Below are 22,494 nucleotides of genomic sequence, written 5' to 3'. Positions count from 1 at the left end.
CAATCACTCTATATAATACAGAGGACACACTCACATAATTATAAAGGATCAAATATGAATGCTCTGATTTCACGACTAAACAGATACACATATGACATGTATAGTCAATTTCACATTTGTCATGTAACAAAGTTTGTTGATAGCCCATGGCTTTATAACCTTGTGGTATCTTGAGGCTGGGATAGGACTTTGTGACCAATTGGTTCTGAGTTTGATTCCACAAGGGAGTTTTTCCATAGTTATTGGGTATCCTTCTGAATTGGTGTATAGGCATTGCCTATTGAAGATGGATATGATTGGGTGATTCTGTTGGTGATACTCCAGTGATCTGTCAGTTGGGTGATTCTGTTGATGATACTCCAGTGGTCTGTCAGTGATCCAAATTTACCGTTCAAAAAAAAACAAAGACCGTTGATAATTTTAAATGCATAGATTGTTTTGGAAAGAAAACATAAAGAACGTGAAACAAAACCCAAAATAGATAGCAAAAAAAAAAATCCACGGGTCGGTCCAATGAAGTTGGACCTAAAACACTGAAACCTGGCCCAATATTTGAACGGCCCATAAGCCCATTGGGGAAGCTGAGGTGGCAAAGAGGGTCCATGGTTTTCTGTACGGCTATAAATGTAAATTCACACAATCACACCCAACATCTTTCTTCCTAAACAAATACAGTTCATTCATGTCGCTTACGCACTTTCTCAACCTGCAATTTCCACAATCTTCTTCACCTAATCCAAAAATTGGCTTTTAGATCACCACTCAGGTCCGATTTCCACCTCCTACCTTTGTAAATCGAACCTATGTTTACTGTTTTTCATGTTTTAATTGCTCGATTATGTCGCTTTCGTTGTAAACTAGGTTTTGTATGTTGATGTTTTTAGATGTTTAGATCGTTCTTGTTATGATCTGGTGGTTAGGATTATCTGTTAGGTTTTGATGTTTTAGATTGAAATTGAGAATCTATGAAGGTGATTTTGAAAGAGGTTTATTGTTTATCACTTTATCTGATGTTTGATTGTTAATTTAGGTGGTGAAACCCTAAGATTATGGTTTATGACTTTTGAATTTTTTATTGTAGTTTTGAGAAAATTAGTTGTTTGAATTTTTTAATTAATAAAGCCCTAATTCCAGTTTTAACCTTGAATTTTACGCTAGATATACTTGTAGCTAGGGATGTCTGCGGTTAAGTTCGGTTCGGTTCGTTTTTTAGCCTCAACCGAAACCGTAGTCATCAGTTAATCTATTTTATTTACCAATTGGTTTTCGGTTAATTAGTTCGGTTTATTCGGTTTGTTTGTTGGTTTTCGTTCGGAATGAGCTTGGTACCGTGCTGGTACCGAAAGTGCCGATCCCAAAAATATCTAAAAATTGGTACCGGTTCTGAAAGTGCTTGGTATTTCGAAGGTAAATAAACCAGAATTACCAGTACCGTATCAAACTGAAAGTATCTATCCCGAAAAATGCAAAAAGTGGGTACCAGAAATTGTTTGGTACGGTACCCGGTACCATTTGCTCATCCATGGTTTTCGATTTGGTTTGGTTAATAACCAAAACCAAACTTGGCACTAAATTTTTTTGCTTAAAATACATGTAAATGAAATTGAGGTATATGAAGCAGAAGCATTAAACATGAAATACATGAAATTGAGGTATAAAAATTAGAAATATATGAAAATATGAATGGTTTAGTTTTCGGTTCAGTTTCAGTTAACGTGTCGGTTATTGCTCACCCCTGGGCTGCAGCTACACCTATTTCAGTTGCTGTATTATTTGGCTGATCAGGATGAACAATTTTTGCCATCTTATCTGTGAACACAGATTTTTTTGTTAATTTCTTTTTTTTTTTTTTTTTTTAAGAACTGGAATTTAATGCAATTATTTCTATGATTTCATATAATAAGGCAATAATGTGGTAAGAACTATTTGTGATTATGATTTATAGCTCTTTATGAATTTCTGAGCACTTATGTTTAATCTCAATATTAATATATATTGTTGATAAGCAGACACTTGAAAGCCATAAAGATGCCCAACGATAGAAGATCTTCGTCGCATAGGTATAGGGCGTCTCCATATACCCGTTACAACAAGAATTCTAACAAAAGGACACCCAAATCTCCATCTCTACCGATCGGGAACGAGAACGAATGGGAAGAAACCAGATGTTGTATCTGTATGGAACACCCTCACAACGCCGTCCTTTTAGTCTGTTCGTCACGTGAAAAAGGATGTCTCCCGTACATCTGCGACACAAGCGCGCGCCACTCGAACTGTCTCGATCAGTTTCAGAAGATGTTGAACGACGACGGAGAACAAACCGCACAAACCAAGCTTGTTTGCCCGCTTTGCAGAGGTCAAATCAACAAGTGGATTGTGGTCAACCGTGCTCGCGAGTTCATGAACTCGAAAACGAGAAGCTGTTCATTGGGTACTTGTGATTTTTCCGGAAATTATTCGCAGTTAAGGAAACATGCGAGGCGTGAACACCCACGTGTTAGACCGACAGACGTAGACCCGGAACGTGAACTCGAGTGGACGAAATTGGAACAAGATATGGAGCAGCAAGATATGCTCAGTATGCAGTTCGAGTTTGACGATGATGATTATGACGACGAGGCGATTGCGATCATGGACGGTGTTTACGAGCTCGCTAGCCCGAACTGGGATCCGGATATGAACATGTTGAACTTTTTTAGCGCTTTCGAAGCGGAATTCGGAAGTTTTTTTCCAGAGTTAGATTCGCCAGCAGATAACAGTAATCTGTTTTTGGATGATTGGGATAACAGAGATAACGGGGTTAACTTATCATCATCACCATCACCGTCATCACATGAGTCGGAGATCGAAGAATCTGGTAGGTCAAGAGGACCGACTAGTACTCATAACGCAGGTGCGCCTAGAGAGAATGCACGAGCCACTAGAAGCAGAACCAATACGCGTGGCCGACAGAGGTCAAATGGTCCACCGAGTTCGCATAACCGTCAAGAACAAGTAACCACATTGGTTGATTTCCATGAGCTTAGGTCAAACATGCCTTAATTTTATCAAGGGATTCTGGGTCAGGTTCAGTTATGTGTGTTTTTAAATTAGATTTGCTGTCTTTGTCATATTTGTATTCTGATTTACTTCTTGGCTTGTAGAACTTATTGTAGTTTATGTATTAAAAAGATTTTATAGATTGAAACCAAAAACCAAGCCATTGGTTAACGAATTGGATCGTTGGTTGTCTCGCTAATAAAACTGTTTAGCCAAATGTTTTGTATGTCAACTTTAACTGTTAGTTAAATATGTAGATATCATTGCCTAGTGTCTAATGATGTGGTACTATAGTGATTGCCCCTTACAAAACTGTTGGGTGGTTTAAATACTTGTATGCAGAAGTTGGTAGTTTAGGTGTTCAAAAAATTGTTGAAAAAAAGTTGAAAGATGTGGATGACAAATGTTTGAAACAGAAATATCTATCTAAACTTCTGACAAGGCACGAAAACACGACAACTTTTGTGTCAGTAGTTCTATGTTTTTTTTAGCTAAAGCTGGACTCAGGTAACACTTTATGTCAACTTTTAAAATATAGAAAGGAAATAAGATTAAGGCTTATTGTTTACACCAAGATGTTTTATACACATAAATTGAAAATTGTTGTTAACTAATAAATAAATTTAAAGAATATTGTTTTATATAAATTCATATTGATAAATAAAAATCACGATAAAAATGTTAGTTTATTAATAACTAGGTAAAATGAAGTTTAATAACATTATAAATTCAGTAGAATAAGACTTTTAAAAGAGAGTTCATCAAAATAACATTTGACTGCTCATATATATCAAAATGGACACATTATTTTTTATTATTATTAATTACTTTTTTACACAAGTAAACATTAATCAAATAAAAAGACTTTCTTTTTGCCTAAAGAACCAACCAGTCGCCCAAAGAATTTGGCTGTGCATTATACCCAAAAGACTTTCTTTTTGCCTACGTGGCTATTTGGCTGTGCATTATACCCCCCAAAGACTTTCTTTTTGCCTACGTGGCTAATATTTAGTGGTCCTAATATGTGGCTGAAGGATTGTACACTCGGTGCCCAAATTTATTTATTTAGTGAATAATGCAAAATGAAATATAAACTAGATATAAGACCCCCGCCGCGTTGCGGCCGGGGCTTACAAATTCAGCCAGTATGGGTTAGTTAATTATTAGGGGGCTGTTTATTTACCTCTTAATGAGGGTCTGAATGGTTCAGACCTCTTACTGGTTCAACACTAATGATTCATATTGTTTGTTTCGTAAGTAAATGTCTGAATGTTTCAGACATTTGCATCTAAATGATTAATTATTATACTGAGTCTCAATGGTTAAGACCTTTAATCTGAATTGGTCAGACATTTGCCTTTGAACGGTTAAGCATTATACTGTCTCTTAATAATTCAGACCTCATACTGCTTAATTATTTAATAGTTCAGACATCTTACTGATTCATCACTTAACCATTCGAAAGTTACCAAACAACCCCTAAACATTACACATGAGCTCCATGTTACGGCCGGTGTATTTGGTACCAGTACCCACTTTTCTCGTTTTTCAGTACCGGTACCGAATGGGTACCGTGCTCATCCCTACCTAACAATGTTACCAATTAATAGTATATAAATAAATAAATACTATAGTACATGGTTTTATCATAAAGCAATTTCCAACTTTATAAGCTAAAAATACAAGTTTTAATGCCTAACAATCTTACCAATTAATAGTATATAAATGGATGCATGCAACTTATTAGTATAAACAAAACAGTTTTTTAATAGTGAGGGTCTAATAGAGAAAAAAGCATGTTGTACAAGTGATAATGCATGAAATAAAGATAAAGCACATGTTACAAAATTGTGAAGCCTACACCTATTACAAATTGATAATATATAATAATATTAATTTTTTTTTTTTTGGAAAACCATTTTTTTGGAAACCCCCTAAAGCTTAAAGTACAAGTCTACTAAACACCAACATATTGGTAATTTATAATATGCTAAACAAATTGATAATATCTAATCTAAATTATAATAAAAGACTCCACTAAATGCCACATGGCGATTTCTTATATTTCCTTAACTATAATAAATTAATATAAAAATGATTTTAAAAAATGTATTTTAGAATAATATTTAATAATGCATTTTTATCTATTTATCTATTTAATCTATTTAACAATAATAAATAAATTGCATCCTAATCTTTACCAATTTTAGATTTATTGAGTTGTTTTCATATAATTCCGACTGCGTATTTAATCTACCACTTACAATTATCATACTTTAGTAAATAAAATATAAAAAAATGAAGAAGAAAGAAAATATTTGTTATTACTTTATCCGATAAAACATTTTTATATTTATAAGCAAAATTTACGATTTGTTATATTATTTACTAGGTTATAATCCTGTGTATTACACGGTCTGAGTGAACGCTATCAAAACCTTGTGTTTAGCTCGGGTTGAATAAACGCGTGTATTACACTAACACGGCTATCAAAATCTATATCTATTTGTATTACTATTAATTTTATATATTAACAATTGATGAAAGCTCTTAACAACAGTTCCGGTTTCTATGTTTTAGTAACCTATATCTGCCAGTCATTAGTTAGCCACGTGTTTTACTTGCACAGTTGATTATCTACTTCACACAGTTTCTCCACCGATCGATTTCTTATATGTACATCTGCGGCAGATGGTTGTTGTAACACCCCGTGTTTTCCAAAAGTCAAAGTCAAAGTCAAGTGTTGACTGTTATTGGAATTTAAGATTAATAAAGATTAATTTCATTTTAGTTTCATTTTGATTTTCGTATTATTTGGAGTAAGTGTTGTATAATCAAACTAATCGACCGATAATCGAACTGTGAATCAACGACCGACTGTGAATGATAGGAAGTAACAATGCAATAAAGCTAGTCAATCAATAATCAAGCTAATCAAATCAATCATCGAACTCAAGTGTGGGGATTTTAATGCTTTTATACGTGTGTGTGTGTGCCTTACGTGTTACTTGTGCATGTTTACTTTTCTGTTAAAGTGTGTGGTGAATCAATCAAATCAATCAAGACTCAAGGTGAATCAAACTCAATCGAAATCGAATCCAAACCGTGGTGTAAGGATGCTTGTATGTTAGATATCGTAGTTGGAACTAAAAGTAATTTGATTAGGAACTCTATCATTCTCAAATCATCGTTCATCGAACTCGAAATATCGAAAATCGTCGCGAAACACTCAGAACCAGGCAAGCCGATCGAACAGGGCAACCTGATCGAACAGGCTAGCCGATCGAACAGGCTGTTCGATCGGACAGCTGCTCGATCAGGGATGCTGTTCGATCAGCTGACCCTTTCCTCTTTTGGAAGCCTATAAATAGGGCTGTCTTTGTCAACCTTTCCACTTTTGGAAAAGCTCTGACCGACCAGCCTCTTCTTCTCACTAAATCTCAGATTTCTCTCAAACCGGTAAGTATTTCACTCTAATCCTTGTACGTTTTTGTTCATTGATCGATTCTCCATCTTTCTATCTTTCAAAATCTGAATTTCATCCATGAAATCACCAAGATCTAGGTGTTCTTGAGTGATGTCATCATGGTGTTCTTGGTGTTCATCAAGAACTTCATGTTCTTGACTTCATTCAACCATGAATAAGCTAGATCTAACCGATTTCCACATCAATAACTTAAAATCTTCCAAAGATCTTAACATTCACGGTGGAAAAGGATTGGAAGATGGGTTTTCATCTATCTTTCAACTCTTTTACACTCAAAAAGGTGAAAACGAGACTTGAACCGATTTACAAATCAATCTAAACAAACACATGGTTCAAGATTCGGGTTCTACCTAGAGATATACCGATTCCGGGTTAAACGTTAAACTTGGGTTCCAAACCGTCTCTGACCGGGTTTGGGTGATTCCTGCTCGAGTCAGTAGGCTAAGTGGGGACTTCAGTTTTGTGATTCAACTCGTAGTCAAAATATCTCTAAAACATCAACAATTAACGGGAAGAAACAAGTGTTAAGTGATAGGTTAACCAAATCGAGAAGCTGGCCGAACGGCTAGGCTGTTCGATCGAACAGCCCAACCGAACGACTATGCCAGCCGATCGACTAGGCTAACCGATCGACTAGCACTTAGTCCCACAAACTCTTGAAGTGTAGTATTGACGAGGTACTGTTCGATCGACTACGCCACTCGATTGTAATCATTACTGCTCGGACCATGAGATACTATACTTCAAAACACTTAGACTTTTCGAAACATTGGAATGTCACCCGATCGAACATGCCAGCCGATCGAGTGACATAATTGAGAACAATGAAGTGCTAACCGATCGGTTGAGCTAACCGATCGAACAGCTGTTCGATCGGCCAACTTGAAAGGTAGTACAAACCATCATACACAAACACATCCTTCACATCAAAGGAAGAAACAATCCACTTGAAGAAACCAGCCGATCGAGCCAGCCAGCCGATCGAATGGATGTTCGAACGGACTTTCAAACCAATCGAACAGCCCACTCGATCGAACTGCTGTCCGATCGAATGGCCTACTCGATCCAAGTACATTGTTTACTTTTTCCGCGTTACTCATCGTTGTGTTATCGAACTATTCAGGCTAACCTATTCTCAGTGCTCCCTTCAATCCACGATCAACCACTGTGAGTATACTCGATCCCTTTTTGCTTTCAGCACTTTTGGGTGTTACATACGTAATCTATCAAATCCACAAACAACACAAACTATTTGAACGCTAACCTACTTGCATGTATTACTTGTCTAAATGATTGCTGTTTATTATGTTTACACGTGGAGTGCTATCTGCCTGCTTTAGCAACGTAGTACTATAGTTTGGACTCAGCACCCGTTCACACGGGGGTTGCTAAGGACAATTACTTGCATGGATTACGGTGGTAATCATGTATTGCGAACTGTCTCGGACAGTCAACTCGAAGTCATTGGTATCGATGGTCCCATGTTGATAATTTACATGCATCGTTTGCCCTTGTGTACGTGCTTGGTTATGCGTAAACTATTCGAACTCTATATGCTATATCAAACTTGTGTACTCACCTTTACATTATATGTATTGACTTTTATTTTAACGTATGTGACAGGTGTTTAAGCTACTAGCGTGCTAGGGAAGCGAGGCAATAATAAGCTTCTAGGAGCCAGTGACCTTAGGACAGTGTCCACGTACCTGCCCCAGGGCCATAATTATCTGTAGATCTTGTACTGGCACCTGTAGTCAGTAAGATTTACGGATAGCCGTCTAGAAGTCTTAAAACAATATTTACTTTCGGTCTGTAATAATTAAGAATTTGAGTTGTCGGAACAGTTCCCATATTGTTTGGTTGATTTCTATGATAACTTGTTATTATTTGGGACACGGTATGGGACGTGTTATATAACTGAATTGTATGATAGTTGTTGTGGAAACTTCTGAACAATCTGTTTCGCTCAGTGCCGCGCCCCGATGATTCCGCCATCGGTTGGGGTGTGACAGATTGGTATCAGAGCCATAACTATAGGGAATTAGGTTAGACACGATCTAGTCCGGATCGCTGTCTTAGAGACCTAGACTATAGTTAGGAACCAAGAGACCAAGTTTATGTGCTTATTTTATGTTGTTTCCTTCTATTCTATCATTACATCCAAACTCCGAGCCAAATTTTGTAATTTGGACGGGATTAGGAGTGAAACCCGCAAATTCCTGCCTAAATTACGAATAATTGCTAACTATTTGTGCGATTTTCTATCAACAAACGGGGGAGAATTATACCAAATTAGGGCTGAAACCCGTAATTTGATGAAAACTTTCCTCTAAATTTTCTTAAAACAAGGAAGAAATTGCTGAGCTAGGGGTGAAACCCTAACCTTGGCAGTTATTCCAACTTTATTTTATCTCGCCAAGGCAATTGACGGACTCCAACGACCTGAACTCACGAGTATGGCCTAGAATGCGCATGCATAATGCCCAAGAATCGAGGCAGAAACATGTCCCCTAGAGTCGAAAGTGACGACAAGTCAACTGTGAATAGTTAAATAGCCATGGTTAGTCAAAGTCTAGTAGCCGCAGACAATCCATTTTCCGATTTTGAGTGTTGCTTTGTTGATTTTATATGATTTACCTGTTTACGTGTTTTAAGATTTGTTGGTTACTCCATTTGTTATCAATCTGCGTGACCTTTGTTGCTATCCTATCTCGATTCAAATCCCTGTTGATGTGATCTAGACGAAACCAGTGTGCTATACTACGCTATACGACTAAGTTAGACGATACAATGTGATGCTATCCGATATGCAAAACGAACGACACTCGACTTGTGGCTATAGGTTTCTGTTTTCTGAAAGCCTCTGTGATAAACTTGCGTACGTGTTTAGGAAATTAAGTGCTCTATTTGCTTAATTGCTTATGTGCCCTAATTGCTTCTGTGCTTATGTGCCCTAATTGCTTCTGTGCTTATGTGCCTCTATGATTATGTGCTTATGTGATTATATGTGTTACGTGACGAGAGATGCGACGTGATTCTAAGCTTTAGAGATCTAAGAACGTGTGAGACTCGAATTCGTTGTGTTGAGCCTGTGACGATGTCTATTGCAGACCATGTCGTCATCTGGACAACCTAGATCACACTCGCGTCTTACCCGCCAGGAGAAAAGAGATCGACGTCTGGCTGCTATCATCTCTAAGACCGTGGCGAAGGCCGTCAGTGATGTGTTCGAGAACGCGAGCAAGTCATCTGAGGAATCCCGAACCCTCACGCCCAAAGACTCCAACAAAGCTACTTTTAGCTTCAAACAATTCAAGGCATGTGGGCCAAAAGAGTTTACCGGTGAAGATGGCCCTACGGCTCTGTTTCATTGGTTTGACTCGGTAGAAGTCACCCTTCGTCAAAGCGGATGCCCAGATCACCTCCGTACTCTCAATGCTACCGGTGTCTTCCAGTCACGAGCTTTGGACTGGTGGACCGCAGAAAGGAACAAGCGCGGGAACGACGCTGCATACGAGCTGACGTGGAAGGAATTGAAAGCGATCATGATGGACGAGTTCTGTCCTCCCCACGAACGCCAAAAGTTGGAGGATGAGTTCTGGGGTATCAAGCAAAAGGAGGGAGACAATGCTGGTCTCACCGCCCGTTTCAAGCAATTGAGTATTATCTGTCCAGACCAGGTCAAGACTTCTGACATGACCATCAAGAAATACATCCGTGCTCTTCCGGATTGTGTCGCAGATTTTGTTCACGCCTCCAAGCCCGCAACGATCGAGGAAACCTACCTACTCGCCGCTGAGATTAACGACAAGCGGGTGAAGGCTGGTTTCTGGGATAAGCAAGTCAAGCCCCTGCATCAAGTCACCGCCGCATCAACCGATAACACCACTGCCCAAGCCTCCAAGTCTTCAAAAAGGAGAAAGAAGAACAAGAGTTGCGCTGCCGCAACCACTGCTGCTCCCATTCAGTCTGTGCCAGCACAACAGCAACAACCACAGCGCACTGCACCAGTGATCAATGCGCCGCCAGCGAAGCGTGCGTACACCGGCCCCCACCCACTTTGTGCTACATGTTCTTATCATCACCCGGTGGGTGTGGCCTGCCGATTCTGTGCCCACTGCAACGTTTACGGGCATTTCACTGCAAGTTGCCGCTATGGTCCCCGTCAAGCTCAAGCCCAAGTCACTGCCAACCAGGCTCTACTCCCTGCTCCTCAAGCTCCTCAAGCTCCTCAAGCTGCACAGGCCTCAACAACCAATGTTCGGACCTGCTTTGCATGTGGTGACCCTAACCACTTCGCAAACCGGTGCCCGAACAGGGTGGTGAAACAAGAAGCTCAACAACCCCAGCAACAACAACAACAGCCTCAACAACAAGCCGCTCACGCCAGAACTTTCAACATCAATGCACGCCAGGCTCAAGCTGATAACAACGTGGTCAATGGTACGTTCCTTGTGAATGGTATATATGCATCATGTTTGTTTGATACTGGAGCCGATAACTGCTTTGTGTCATTTGAATTTGAGAAGCTTCTTAGACGTAAGCGCTCTTATCTTTCGTTACCCTTCGAAGTAGAGATCGCTACCGGAAGAACCATTGCTGTCAATTCTGTGCTCCGTGATTGTACTCTCAAGCTCAACAACCATATGTTCCCGATTAATCTCATCCCAATGCAACTCGGAAGTTTCGATGTCATAGTAGGCATGGACTTTCTTCGTGAAAACCGTGCTGAAGTTGTGTGTTCCGATAAGATGATTCGTTTTGTGCTAGCTAGTGGTGATATTCTATGTGTTTATGGTGAAACTACTGCAAAAGATCTCAAGCTCATGTCCTGTCTTCAAGCTCGCAAATATCTCCGCAAGGAATATCGAGCCTTCTTGGCCAACATTGTTGTAACAGAGACGGACAAGAAAAAGAAAGTTGAAGTCAAAGATGTCCCAGTTGTCCGAGAATTTCCTCAGGTGTTCCCTGATGATCTTCCTGGATTACCTCCAAGTCGTGATATCGACTTTCGAATCGACCTTATTCCAGGAGCCAACCCAGTGGCCAAAGCTCCGTATCGACTCGCTCCATCTGAGATGCGAGAACTCTCAAACCAACTCCAAGAGTTACTTGAAAAAGGCTTCATTCGCCCGAGCACTTCTCCTTGGGGCGCACCAGTCCTTTTCGTCAAAAAGAAGGACGGGTCGTTCCGGATGTGCATCGATTACCGGGAATTGAACAAGCTGACCATCAAGAACCGATACCCCTTACCAAGAATCGATGATCTGTTTGACCAACTACAAGGTGCTCAGTGTTTCTCCAAGATTGATCTACGTTCAGGCTACCATCAGTTGCGGATTCAAGAGGAAGACATACCCAAAACCGCTTTTCGAACCCGATACGGCCACTACGAGTTTGTTGTCATGCCTTTTGGTTTGACCAACGCACCCGCGGTCTTTATGGATCTGATGAATCGCGTGTGTAAACCGTTCTTAGACCGTTTCGTCATTGTATTCATCGACGATGTCTTGATCTATTCCAGATCGAGGGCCGAACATGCGCAGCATTTGCGATTGGTTCTCGAGTTGCTTCAGGGAAACCAACTCTACGCCAAATTCTCCAAGTGTGAGTTCTGGTTGGAGGAGGTTCAATTTCTGGGTCACATTGTGAATAGTCGGGGTATACACGTTGATCCTGCAAAGATTGAGGCAGTCAAGGGATGGGTTACGCCAAGGAATCCGTCGGAAGTTCGCTCTTTTCTCGGATTAGCCGGTTACTACCGACGATTCATCGAAGGATTCTCAAAGATTGCTGTACCGCTTACCTCCCTTACTCATAAAGATAAGCCTTTTGTGTGGGGAACCGCGCAGGAGACTGCTTTCCAAACCCTCAAACACATGCTGTGCCATGCACCAGTTCTTACACTGCCGGACGGAAGCGATGACTTCGTTGTCTATTGTGATGCTTCAAACCTTGGACTTGGCTGTGTTCTCATGCAACGAGACAAGGTTATAGCTTACGCATCTCGACAGCTCAAAATCCACGAGAAGAACTATACAACCCATGACCTCGAGCTAGGCGCAGTTGTCTTTGCCTTAAAGATTTGGCGACACTACTTGTATGGTACAAAGTGTAAGATCTTCACCGATCACAAGAGCCTACAACATATCTTTAACCAGAGGGAACTTAATATGCGTCAACGCCGATGGGTAGAACTTCTCAACGATTACGACTGTGAGATCCGTTATCACCCAGGCAAGGCGAATGTAGTTGCAGACGCCCTTAGCAGAAAGAATTACGTGATAGGTGTTCGAAACATCCAGGCTCAGTATAACCTCGAAGCTCTCATCCGTGAAGCACAACACGCTTGCTTTAACGAGCGTACGTTGAAGAAAGAACGAATCTATCACGATGGAACTCAGCTCGTGAGCAAAGCCAATGGGATATTCTATTATCTGGACCGAATCTGGGTTCCGAGGAGGACAGATTTGCGAAAGATTATCATGAACGAAGCCCACAAATCCCGATATTCCATTCATCCCGGTGCGGATAAAATGTACCAGGACCTTCGCTACAAGTACTGGTGGCCTGGGATGAAAAGGGATATTGCTCTATATGTTGGTAGCTGTTTAACTTGTGCAAGAGTCAAGGCTGAACACCAAAGACCCTCAGGCTTACTCGAACAACCGCCGATACCCGTATGGAAGTGGGAAAGCATAGCTATGGATTTCATAACTAAGCTTCCGACCACGCCATCAGGTCACGACAGTATTTGGGTTATAGTCGACCGTCTAACCAAATCAGCCCACTTTTTGCCAATACGAGAAGACTATAAGGTGGCCAAACTAGCCCAAATCTACACCGACGAGATCATTAAGAATCATGGTACGCCTCGAGACATCATTTCGGATCGCGATGCTCGGTTTACATCGAGATTGTGGGAAACTTTTCAAGCAGCTCTAGGTACGACGCTGAATTTGAGTACCGCATTCCACCCGCAAACCGACGGGCAGACTGAAAGAACGATACGTACTATTGAAGACATGCTCCGTGCGTGTGTTATCGATTTTGGTGGTAGTTGGAGAAAACACCTACCACTGGTCGAATTTTCGTACAATAATAGCTATCACTCCAGCATCGAAATGGCACCTTTCGAAGCCTTGTATGGTAGGAGATGTCGCTCGCCTATTGTATGGCACGAGGTCGGTCATTCGCAATTGACTGGGCCCGAGATTCTGCAAGAAACGACTGACAAGATCCACCAGATAAGGGAAAACTTGGTAAAGGCCCGGGACAGACAAAAGATGTACGCCGATAAACGACGCAGGCCCCGCGAGTTTGCAGTTGGCGACTACGTGCTCCTAAAGGTATCACCTTGGAAGGGAGTAGTCCGATTCGGCAAAAGAGGGAAACTTGCGCCTCGATTTGTTGGACCTTTTAAGATTCTGGAAAGGATCGGTAAAGTTGCCTACAAACTCGAATTACCGGAGGAACTCAGCAATGTCCACCCGACTTTCCATATTTCAAACCTTCGAAAATGCGTAGCCGACCACGACGCAATAATACCACTCGACGATCTTCAGGTCAATGAGACGCTACACTTCGTGGAAAAGCCTGTCGAAGTCATGGACCGACAGACCAAGCAACTCAGACGCTCTCGCATTCCTATTGTAAAAGTACGATGGGAAGGCAAACGAGGCGCGGAGTTCACTTGGGAACTCGAAAGTGACATGAAGGCCAAGTACCCGCAGTTATTCAGATAGATCTGAAGCATCGAATTGGTAAAATCACACGGCGATGTACGGTTCTCGGCCTAATTTCGGGACGAAATTCCCTAAAGGAGGGGAGACTGTAACACCCCGTGTTTTCCAAAAGTCAAAGTCAAAGTCAAGTGTTGACTGTTATTGGAATTTAAGATTAATAAAGATTAATTTCATTTTAGTTTCATTTTGATTTTCGTATTATTTGGAGTAAGTGTTGTATAATCAAACTAATCGACCGATAATCGAACTGTGAATCAACGACCGACTGTGAATGATAGGAAGTAACAATGCAATAAAGCTAGTCAATCAATAATCAAGCTAATCAAATCAATCATCGAACTCAAGTGTGGGGATTTTAATGCTTTTATACGTGTGTGTGTGCCTTACGTGTTACTTGTGCATGTTTACTTTTCTGTTAAAGTGTGTGGTGAATCAATCAAATCAATCAAGACTCAAGGTGAATCAAACTCAATCGAAATCGAATCCAAACCGTGGTGTAAGGATGCTTGTATGTTAGATATCGTAGTTGGAACTAAAAGTAATTTGATTAGGAACTCTATCATTCTCAAATCATCGTTCATCGAACTCGAAATATCGAAAATCGTCGCGAAACACTCAGAACCAGGCAAGCCGATCGAACAGGGCAACCTGATCGAACAGGCTAGCCGATCGAACAGGCTGTTCGATCGGACAGCTGCTCGATCAGGGATGCTGTTCGATCAGCTGACCCTTTCCTCTTTTGGAAGCCTATAAATAGGGCTGTCTTTGTCAACCTTTCCACTTTTGGAAAAGCTCTGACCGACCAGCCTCTTCTTCTCACTAAATCTCAGATTTCTCTCAAACCGGTAAGTATTTCACTCTAATCCTTGTACGTTTTTGTTCATTGATCGATTCTCCATCTTTCTATCTTTCAAAATCTGAATTTCATCCATGAAATCACCAAGATCTAGGTGTTCTTGAGTGATGTCATCATGGTGTTCTTGGTGTTCATCAAGAACTTCATGTTCTTGACTTCATTCAACCATGAATAAGCTAGATCTAACCGATTTCCACATCAATAACTTAAAATCTTCCAAAGATCTTAACATTCACGGTGGAAAAGGATTGGAAGATGGGTTTTCATCTATCTTTCAACTCTTTTACACTCAAAAAGGTGAAAACGAGACTTGAACCGATTTACAAATCAATCTAAACAAACACATGGTTCAAGATTCGGGTTCTACCTAGAGATATACCGATTCTGGGTTAAACGTTAAACTTGGGTTCCAAACCGTCTCTGACCGGGTTTGGGTGATTCCTGCTCGAGTCAGTAGGCTAAGTGGGGACTTCAGTTTTGTGATTCAACTCGTAGTCAAAGTATCTCTAAAACATCAACAATTAACGGGAAGAAACAAGTGTTAAGTGATAGGTTAACCAAATCGAGAAGCTGGCCGAACGGCTAGGCTGTTCGATCGAACAGCCCAACCGAACGACTATGCCAGCCGATCGACTAGGCTAACCGATCGACTAGCACTTAGTCCCACAAACTCTTGAAGTGTAGTATTGACGAGGTACTGTTCGATCGACTACGCCACTCGATTGTAATCATTACTGCTCGGACCATGAGATACTATACTTCAAAACACTTAGACTTTTCGAAACATTGGAATGTCACCCGATCGAACATGCCAGCCGATCGAGTGACATAATTGAGAACAATGAAGTGCTAACCGATCGGTTGAGCTAACCGATCGAACAGCTGTTCGATCGGCCAACTTGAAAGGTAGTACAAACCATCATACACAAACACATCCTTCACATCAAAGGAAGAAACAATCCACTTGAAGAAACCAGCCGATCGAGCCAGCCAGCCGATCGAATGGATGTTCGAACGGACTTTCAAACCAATCGAACAGCCCACTCGATCGAACTGCTGTCCGATCGAATGGCCTACTCGATCCAAGTACATTGTTTACTTTTTCCGCGTTACTCATCGTTGTGTTATCGAACTATTCAGGCTAACCTATTCTCAGTGCTCCCTTCAATCCACGATCAACCACTGTGAGTATACTCGATCCCTTTTTGCTTTCAGCACTTTTGGGTGTTACATACGTAATCTATCAAATCCACAAACAACACAAACTATTTGAACGCTAACCTACTTGCATGTATTACTTGTCTAAATGATTGCTGTTTATTATGTTTACACGTGGAGTGCTATCTGCCTGCTTTAGCAACGTAGTACTATAGTTTGGACTCAGCACCCGTTCACACGGGGGTTGCTAAGGACAATTACTTGCATGGATTACGGTGGTAATCATGTATTGCGAACTGTCTCGGACAGTCAACTCGAAGTCATTGGTATCGATGGTCCCATGTTGATAATTTACATGCATCGTTTGCCCTTGTGTACGTGCTTGGTTATGCGTAAACTATTCGAACTCTATATGCTATATCAAACTTGTGTACTCACCTTTACATTATATGTATTGACTTTTATTTTAACGTATGTGACAGGTGTTTAAGCTACTAGCGTGCTAGGGAAGCGAGGCAATAATAAGCTTCTAGGAGCCAGTGACCTTAGGACAGTGTCCACGTACCTGCCCCAGGGCCATAATTATCTGTAGATCTTGTACTGGCACCTGTAGTCAGTAAGATTTACGGATAGCCGTCTAGAAGTCTTAAAACAATATTTACTTTCGGTCTGTAATAATTAAGAATTTGAGTTGTCGGAACAGTTCCCATATTGTTTGGTTGATTTCTATGATAACTTGTTATTATTTGGGACACGGTATGGGACGTGTTATATAACTGAATTGTATGATAGTTGTTGTGGAAACTTCTGAACAATCTGTTTCGCTCAGTGCCGCGCCCCGATGATTCCGCCATCGGTTGGGGTGTGACAGTTGTCGAGATTGAACCGGTGGTAAGGTACCATGCGTGCTATATTTGATCTTCTCTATCGTTTTAGATGCAAGGGGTGGTTGTTAGTTTCGCCATTAACCCTCGACGGCGGTAGGAAGAGGTGACGAGACTAAAATCAGGAGTAGCAGAAGACAAATGAGGGTCCGATGATCCAGTTTCTCTCGCCTGAGCTCTCCCTTTTCTAGAAATATACCACCCGACCTCCGAATCAATAGCTCTGGGTTTGTATTCTATTCATGTTCTACCAGTTTATCTTTCGTATCCAGATGTTTGTGTCTTCTTCAATTTGTTTTCCCGTTTGGTAACCCTAATTGTTCTTAAAATTAGGGCATAATTGCTATCGGGGATAAATTGATTTGGAGACTGATCCTTACTAGAAAACTATGAACTTGCAGAACATGGAGAACGTTTTTAGGTTTTCTTCAAGAGAACGTGAGAAGTAATTGTTAGGTTTGATAAATACAGGTACTTCAAAAAATAATTCTATTGAAAGTATATGGTGGCAATATTTTTATTTGTTAATGCTTTGCAGATTGGAAGTGGAAAACGTACACATTGTGTGGTTAACAAACCGCCACGCCTGAAGATCAATCGACCGGTGGTAATCAAGAGTTGTTCTGCCCGTCTTCCAGGTGTATTCAAATACACAAAAACCTCATAAATCTCTTTACTAACGTCAATTTATGATGATAAATGAAAATACTGAAATGGAGATCAAAAAATGTTACTGGAATTCCTGAAAGAAAGCGAGAAACACGTGAATAAGCCAATAGCGAAACACCAAGTCAGACAACTACTGCTACAGTAATGAGCACAAGCTCAAACACCAAGTGAGACATCAATGTTTCTTACATGAACCCGTATCTAGGGTCATCTTTTTGCATCAATTTAAACGTGTTATTTAATTATTTTAATAATAATAATCATAGTACTACCAATAATAATTTACCCATGATTTATGTTATTGACGCATCGCTGAAGCACTTGGTTTCTTTGATCTGGTGGTAGCGGATTATTCTGTTTGTGGCTTCCTGTTTGCTAAAATGGTTTTTTATATGTTTTAGGGATGAGTGGAGGTTTGCACCCTAGCTTATGAAGAAGTAAGTACCACAAGTAGTCGTGATCAAGCACAAAGAAAGCTTTATATTGGCGGGTTGTCTCCTGAAACAAGTGGAATGCTGCTTCTTTTTTTCCAAAAAAAAAAAAAAACATGCTGATATAGAAGAAGGTTTTGTTGCATATGACAAAGAAACAAACAAATCACGGTAAATACCTTAGATGTTTATCGATTGAATCTCCCTGTTTTCAATGCATATAACAGAGGCAGTGATTTCCGCGAAACCCATTTGATCCGTGTAGATGAATGGGTTACGCGGACCATTTTAAAGATGAACAAGTGCAAGTGTCTTTGGATTAGAGTTGATGTATTTGACACAATTAAAGTGTCATGCTCGGATTCATCAATTTAACCCGTGAACTCGAGCATGATTCATTAAACCAACCCGCGAAACCGATCTGACCCGTGTAGATGAACGGGTTACGTGGATCATGTTAAAGATGAAAAATTTTAAGTGTCTTGAATTAGAGTAGATGTCTTTAAGCCTCATGCTCGGATTCATCAATTCAACTGGCCAACTTAAGCATGACTCATTAATTCAACCAGCGAAACTCATTTGACCGATGTAGGTGAATTGGACTGGACCCACTTACTTTTCTTTGAGCATTAGAAGAAACATTTTCATCATTTATAAACTATACACTTAAACTAATTTCCACATTAGCATTTATATATCTTGGATAAAAAAAGGCATGCTTAGCAGAGTAGTTTTTTCATCTATTTACATGTCTCTTAAAACAATATTTTTCTGAGAATCATACATTTGTAAATAAAGTTATTTTATTAGGGCAAGAAGCATCTGGTGGCAAGTATGTGTATGGCTACAACTACCTATCCCAGCTCAGTTCGAGACTAAATGGGCTACTACAACACATAGAACAAAAACATCTGAGCAAGGCTAAGAAGAAAGCAACTGGAACCGAAATGTGCACGCTGTGGAAGATATGGAACAGTCGCATTGAAAAGATATTCGAAGGAGGCGCAAACTCTCTTAACAAAAATGAACAGCCGCAATGAAAAGATATTCGAAGGAGGCTCAAACTCTCAACAAAAATTGACGGAGGCCATAAAAGAAACATCAAAGTGGAAGCAACTAAACTGGGAAAAACTAGAGTCAAAGATTTGGGCAGATTACTTTTGGGTAGAATTGTTTTTTTCTACGGTGGAATGATATAAGAAGATAATGGTCAGTGTATTGTAATCTGGTGTCATGTTTTATCTACGCTCTTAGCACCTTGCTAAGAGTGAGGTGTGGTTAATAAATTGATCCTCGCTTGCCTTTCCAAATTTTTTTTTATGGCCGTGTAAGGTTCTTAGGTGGAGGGTTGTACCGACCCATCAAAGCGAGAAATGAGACCATTTCAACACTACCGGATTACAAGGGGTTCTGAGACCATTTCAATACTTCAGGGAACACCAACCAGATTACAAGGGCATCCCGTGCATTTTACAAGGGCGTCCCGCGCAATGCGCGGGCGGGTAACCCCCTAGTTAATATATAAATATAACAATTTATGTCGATCCTTAGGAACAGTCAATTTATTGGACAAAATGAAGATGCAAATTACAGTTTTGCCATGTATACTTTACGGAAGAGAGTGACTAACAGGGAAAAAGGGGAGTAAGAGAGAGAAAGAGAGTAATGTAAAGAGAGAGAGAGATACTTACGGGCCGGCCACCAATCTTACGGCGGAGACCCGGCGGCACGCCGGCGGTTACATCCATACCACGCTGTCCGGAGGACGAGCGTTCCATCAGTGATGTCGGTTCGGTAGTACAGTGTCCTACAATCGATTTGGCTTCAAGTCGAGGTCCCCAACGACCTGCAACGGCCGAACAGTTAGGGTCACGTCGCAAACTGGAACTACGATTCCCATCGGTTATTGTATCCCCATCGCCACCACATCATCCTATTGGAACGCGAAACCCTACTCACCATCTCCGGCGATTATGGTATCTCCATCTTCATTCAGTTTATTAACAACAATGATTCGTTGATTCATTGATGCGAGCTTATGTTTCGCTAACGATTAACATATTCAGTCGATTAATTGCATCGTATTACACCAAAGTATGTGATTGTGTGGATTGATTAACAATTGAACTATTATAGATCTTTGTTTTGCGTGACTATAGGAGTACTAGAGTTGTAACCTATGTGTAGTTCGTTGATGTCCGATTTACTTTTTAGGGGCAAAACAATTTCATTCCAACTTGAAAATTAGAAATAGGATGCAATTGTGTATTTAATTATTTATTAATAATCAGTCTATTGTTTGAACTCTATAAAACATTTTAAGGTATTCTGATTTATCTTTAATATCATGTTGTATGTTTCAGCTTCAAACGCAGTATCAGTGGCAAAAAGGAACCGGAGATGTTTATAGATCAAATGTGTGCTATGATATCAAACTTGCAGAGGGGGATGTAAAGAGAGAAGGAAGTAACACAATAATGGGAAGACGATGATTTGAATGATGATTTCTCTATGTAGTTGAGGAGGGTGAAAGTCAAGGTATAAATCTTGATCATGCACCTTTCATTTTTGCATAAGTGCTACAGAAACATTTGTGATGAATCAACGTGGAATTAAAGTTTTGATACTTTATTTAAATAAAGTTTAAACCAGAAATTGTAAAATTACTTATTAGTAACTTTTATAGTGTTTTGCTCGCCTAATTTTGAGTATATGTGATTAATAAACACAACGACGTTCGAAGCGCCGCGGCAACGCGCGGCTTCATTTACTAGTTACAAATTAAAACACGTATCCAATCAATAAGTCCTTTCCTTTTCTCAAAAATCAATTAATATATTCTTGGACATTCTTTAACTCATGTTACATAGTGATTAGAGGCGTTGAAATCGAATGGATAACAGGGATAAATTAATTCATTAGTTCGTGATCGGTGATGTTGGGTTTTTCAACCAATATATTCTTTTCCTTCTAGTTAATATAACAAAAGAGGATGTCTTAGGAATAGTACCTAAGACAACCTCTATTTTCTTTATATAATTTTTTGTGTCAAATTTACAAAAACGTCGTCTAACCTATGGGTTTTTTTCTTTGTGTATTTAACCCTTCAATTTTTAGCATTGACATTTATACTCACTCAACTTTCTAAATACTTTGTTAAATGTCAATCCCAGTCAGTGTTGCAAAAATCGCGATTACTCGACGATTAATCGCCGACTAGTCGCTAGTCGGCCTCCTACTGAGTAATTTTTCACTAATCAGTCAAAAAATTGCTAGTCGGTCAAAGCCGGCCCAAGCCGCCCTAGTCGGCCCATTTGAAATCCTTACAAAACAGGCCCAAGGTTACAAATTTAGCCCATTTTCCTTATCCCTTACCCTAATATGACGAAGAATTTGAGTCGGAGAAAGAGGATGAAGTAGACAAGGAGATTGAATACGAGTCAGATGGTGTCGAAATCATTGAACACTACGGGGATGACGATTACATTTGAGCTATTTGTTAATGTTTGAATTTTAAGTACTAAGACTTGTTATGTTATGACTTATATGTAAGTTTAGTTTGTATTTTGACCTACTTTTACCTATTTAAGTATTATATAGATATAGATGTATGAGTATATATATACATATTTATAAAAATAATAAAATTTACATATACAATTTCCGATCCGATTAATCTCGAGTAATTCCGAGTAATCCCGAGTAGTCGCTAGTCCCCACCTCACCGGCCGACTAGCGACTAGCGAGTTCTCCAACCTTGATCCCAGTTGGTTTATGTTTTGATGTACATTTTTCGGTAATGAGTCATGTCAAATATAATAAGTTTTCTTGCTTATTTTTATGTGCGTTTTCAGCTACTCTACATTTTGACGTAAATTTTGTTTGAAAACAGGCCGAGTAAAATATATGACGGTATAAGTTCGAGTTACGTGTCATTCATTGAAGGTATCCTCAAATTTATATTTATCTAAATAAATAAATAATAAATTAATATTAAATCTTATCATACTTTAATAAAATATTATCCTCAAATCTAAATTGTTAATTTAATATATTTTTAAAACAAATACCTCTCTTATCTACTTATCTTATATTAAATATATAAATAATAAGTTAATATTAAATGTTATCCTAATTTATTAAAAACATAACTTTTTTTTATTATTTGGTATACAAAATTATGTTTATTCAACTCGAGTAAAACGCGAGGTTTTTAAGGATATAA

At 39.7% G+C, this 22,494-nt stretch overlaps 1 protein-coding gene and 2 long non-coding RNA genes across 3 annotated transcripts; all 3 read left to right on the top strand.

Moving 5' to 3' along the window:
* The first annotated feature begins 643 nt into the window (after positions 1-643).
* On the top strand, positions 644-3,256 carry LOC110885741. Its single transcript, XM_022133449.2, has 2 exons — positions 644-766; positions 2,010-3,256. The coding sequence occupies exon 2, from the start codon at positions 2,029-2,031 to the stop codon at positions 3,040-3,042; it is 1,014 nt and encodes a 337-aa protein (XP_021989141.1). The 5' UTR covers positions 644-766; positions 2,010-2,028; the 3' UTR covers positions 3,043-3,256.
* Positions 3,257-17,549: 14,293 nt separating this feature from the next.
* LOC110882757 lies at positions 17,550-19,191 on the top strand. Its single transcript, XR_002560201.2, has 4 exons — positions 17,550-17,640; positions 17,708-18,005; positions 18,240-18,440; positions 19,080-19,191. It is a non-coding gene; the product is annotated as an uncharacterized LOC110882757 (long non-coding RNA).
* Positions 19,192-19,877: 686 nt separating this feature from the next.
* On the top strand, positions 19,878-20,895 carry LOC110882758. The gene is made up of 2 exons (XR_002560202.2): positions 19,878-20,245; positions 20,633-20,895. It is a non-coding gene; the product is annotated as an uncharacterized LOC110882758 (long non-coding RNA).
* The last annotated feature ends 1,599 nt before the right edge of the window (positions 20,896-22,494 follow it).

Source organism: Helianthus annuus, chromosome 10 (genome assembly GCF_002127325.2).
Source record: "Helianthus annuus cultivar XRQ/B chromosome 10, HanXRQr2.0-SUNRISE, whole genome shotgun sequence".
Classification (NCBI taxonomy): domain Eukaryota; kingdom Viridiplantae; phylum Streptophyta; class Magnoliopsida; order Asterales; family Asteraceae; genus Helianthus; species Helianthus annuus.
This window is presented reverse-complemented; position numbering and strand designations above follow the sequence as displayed.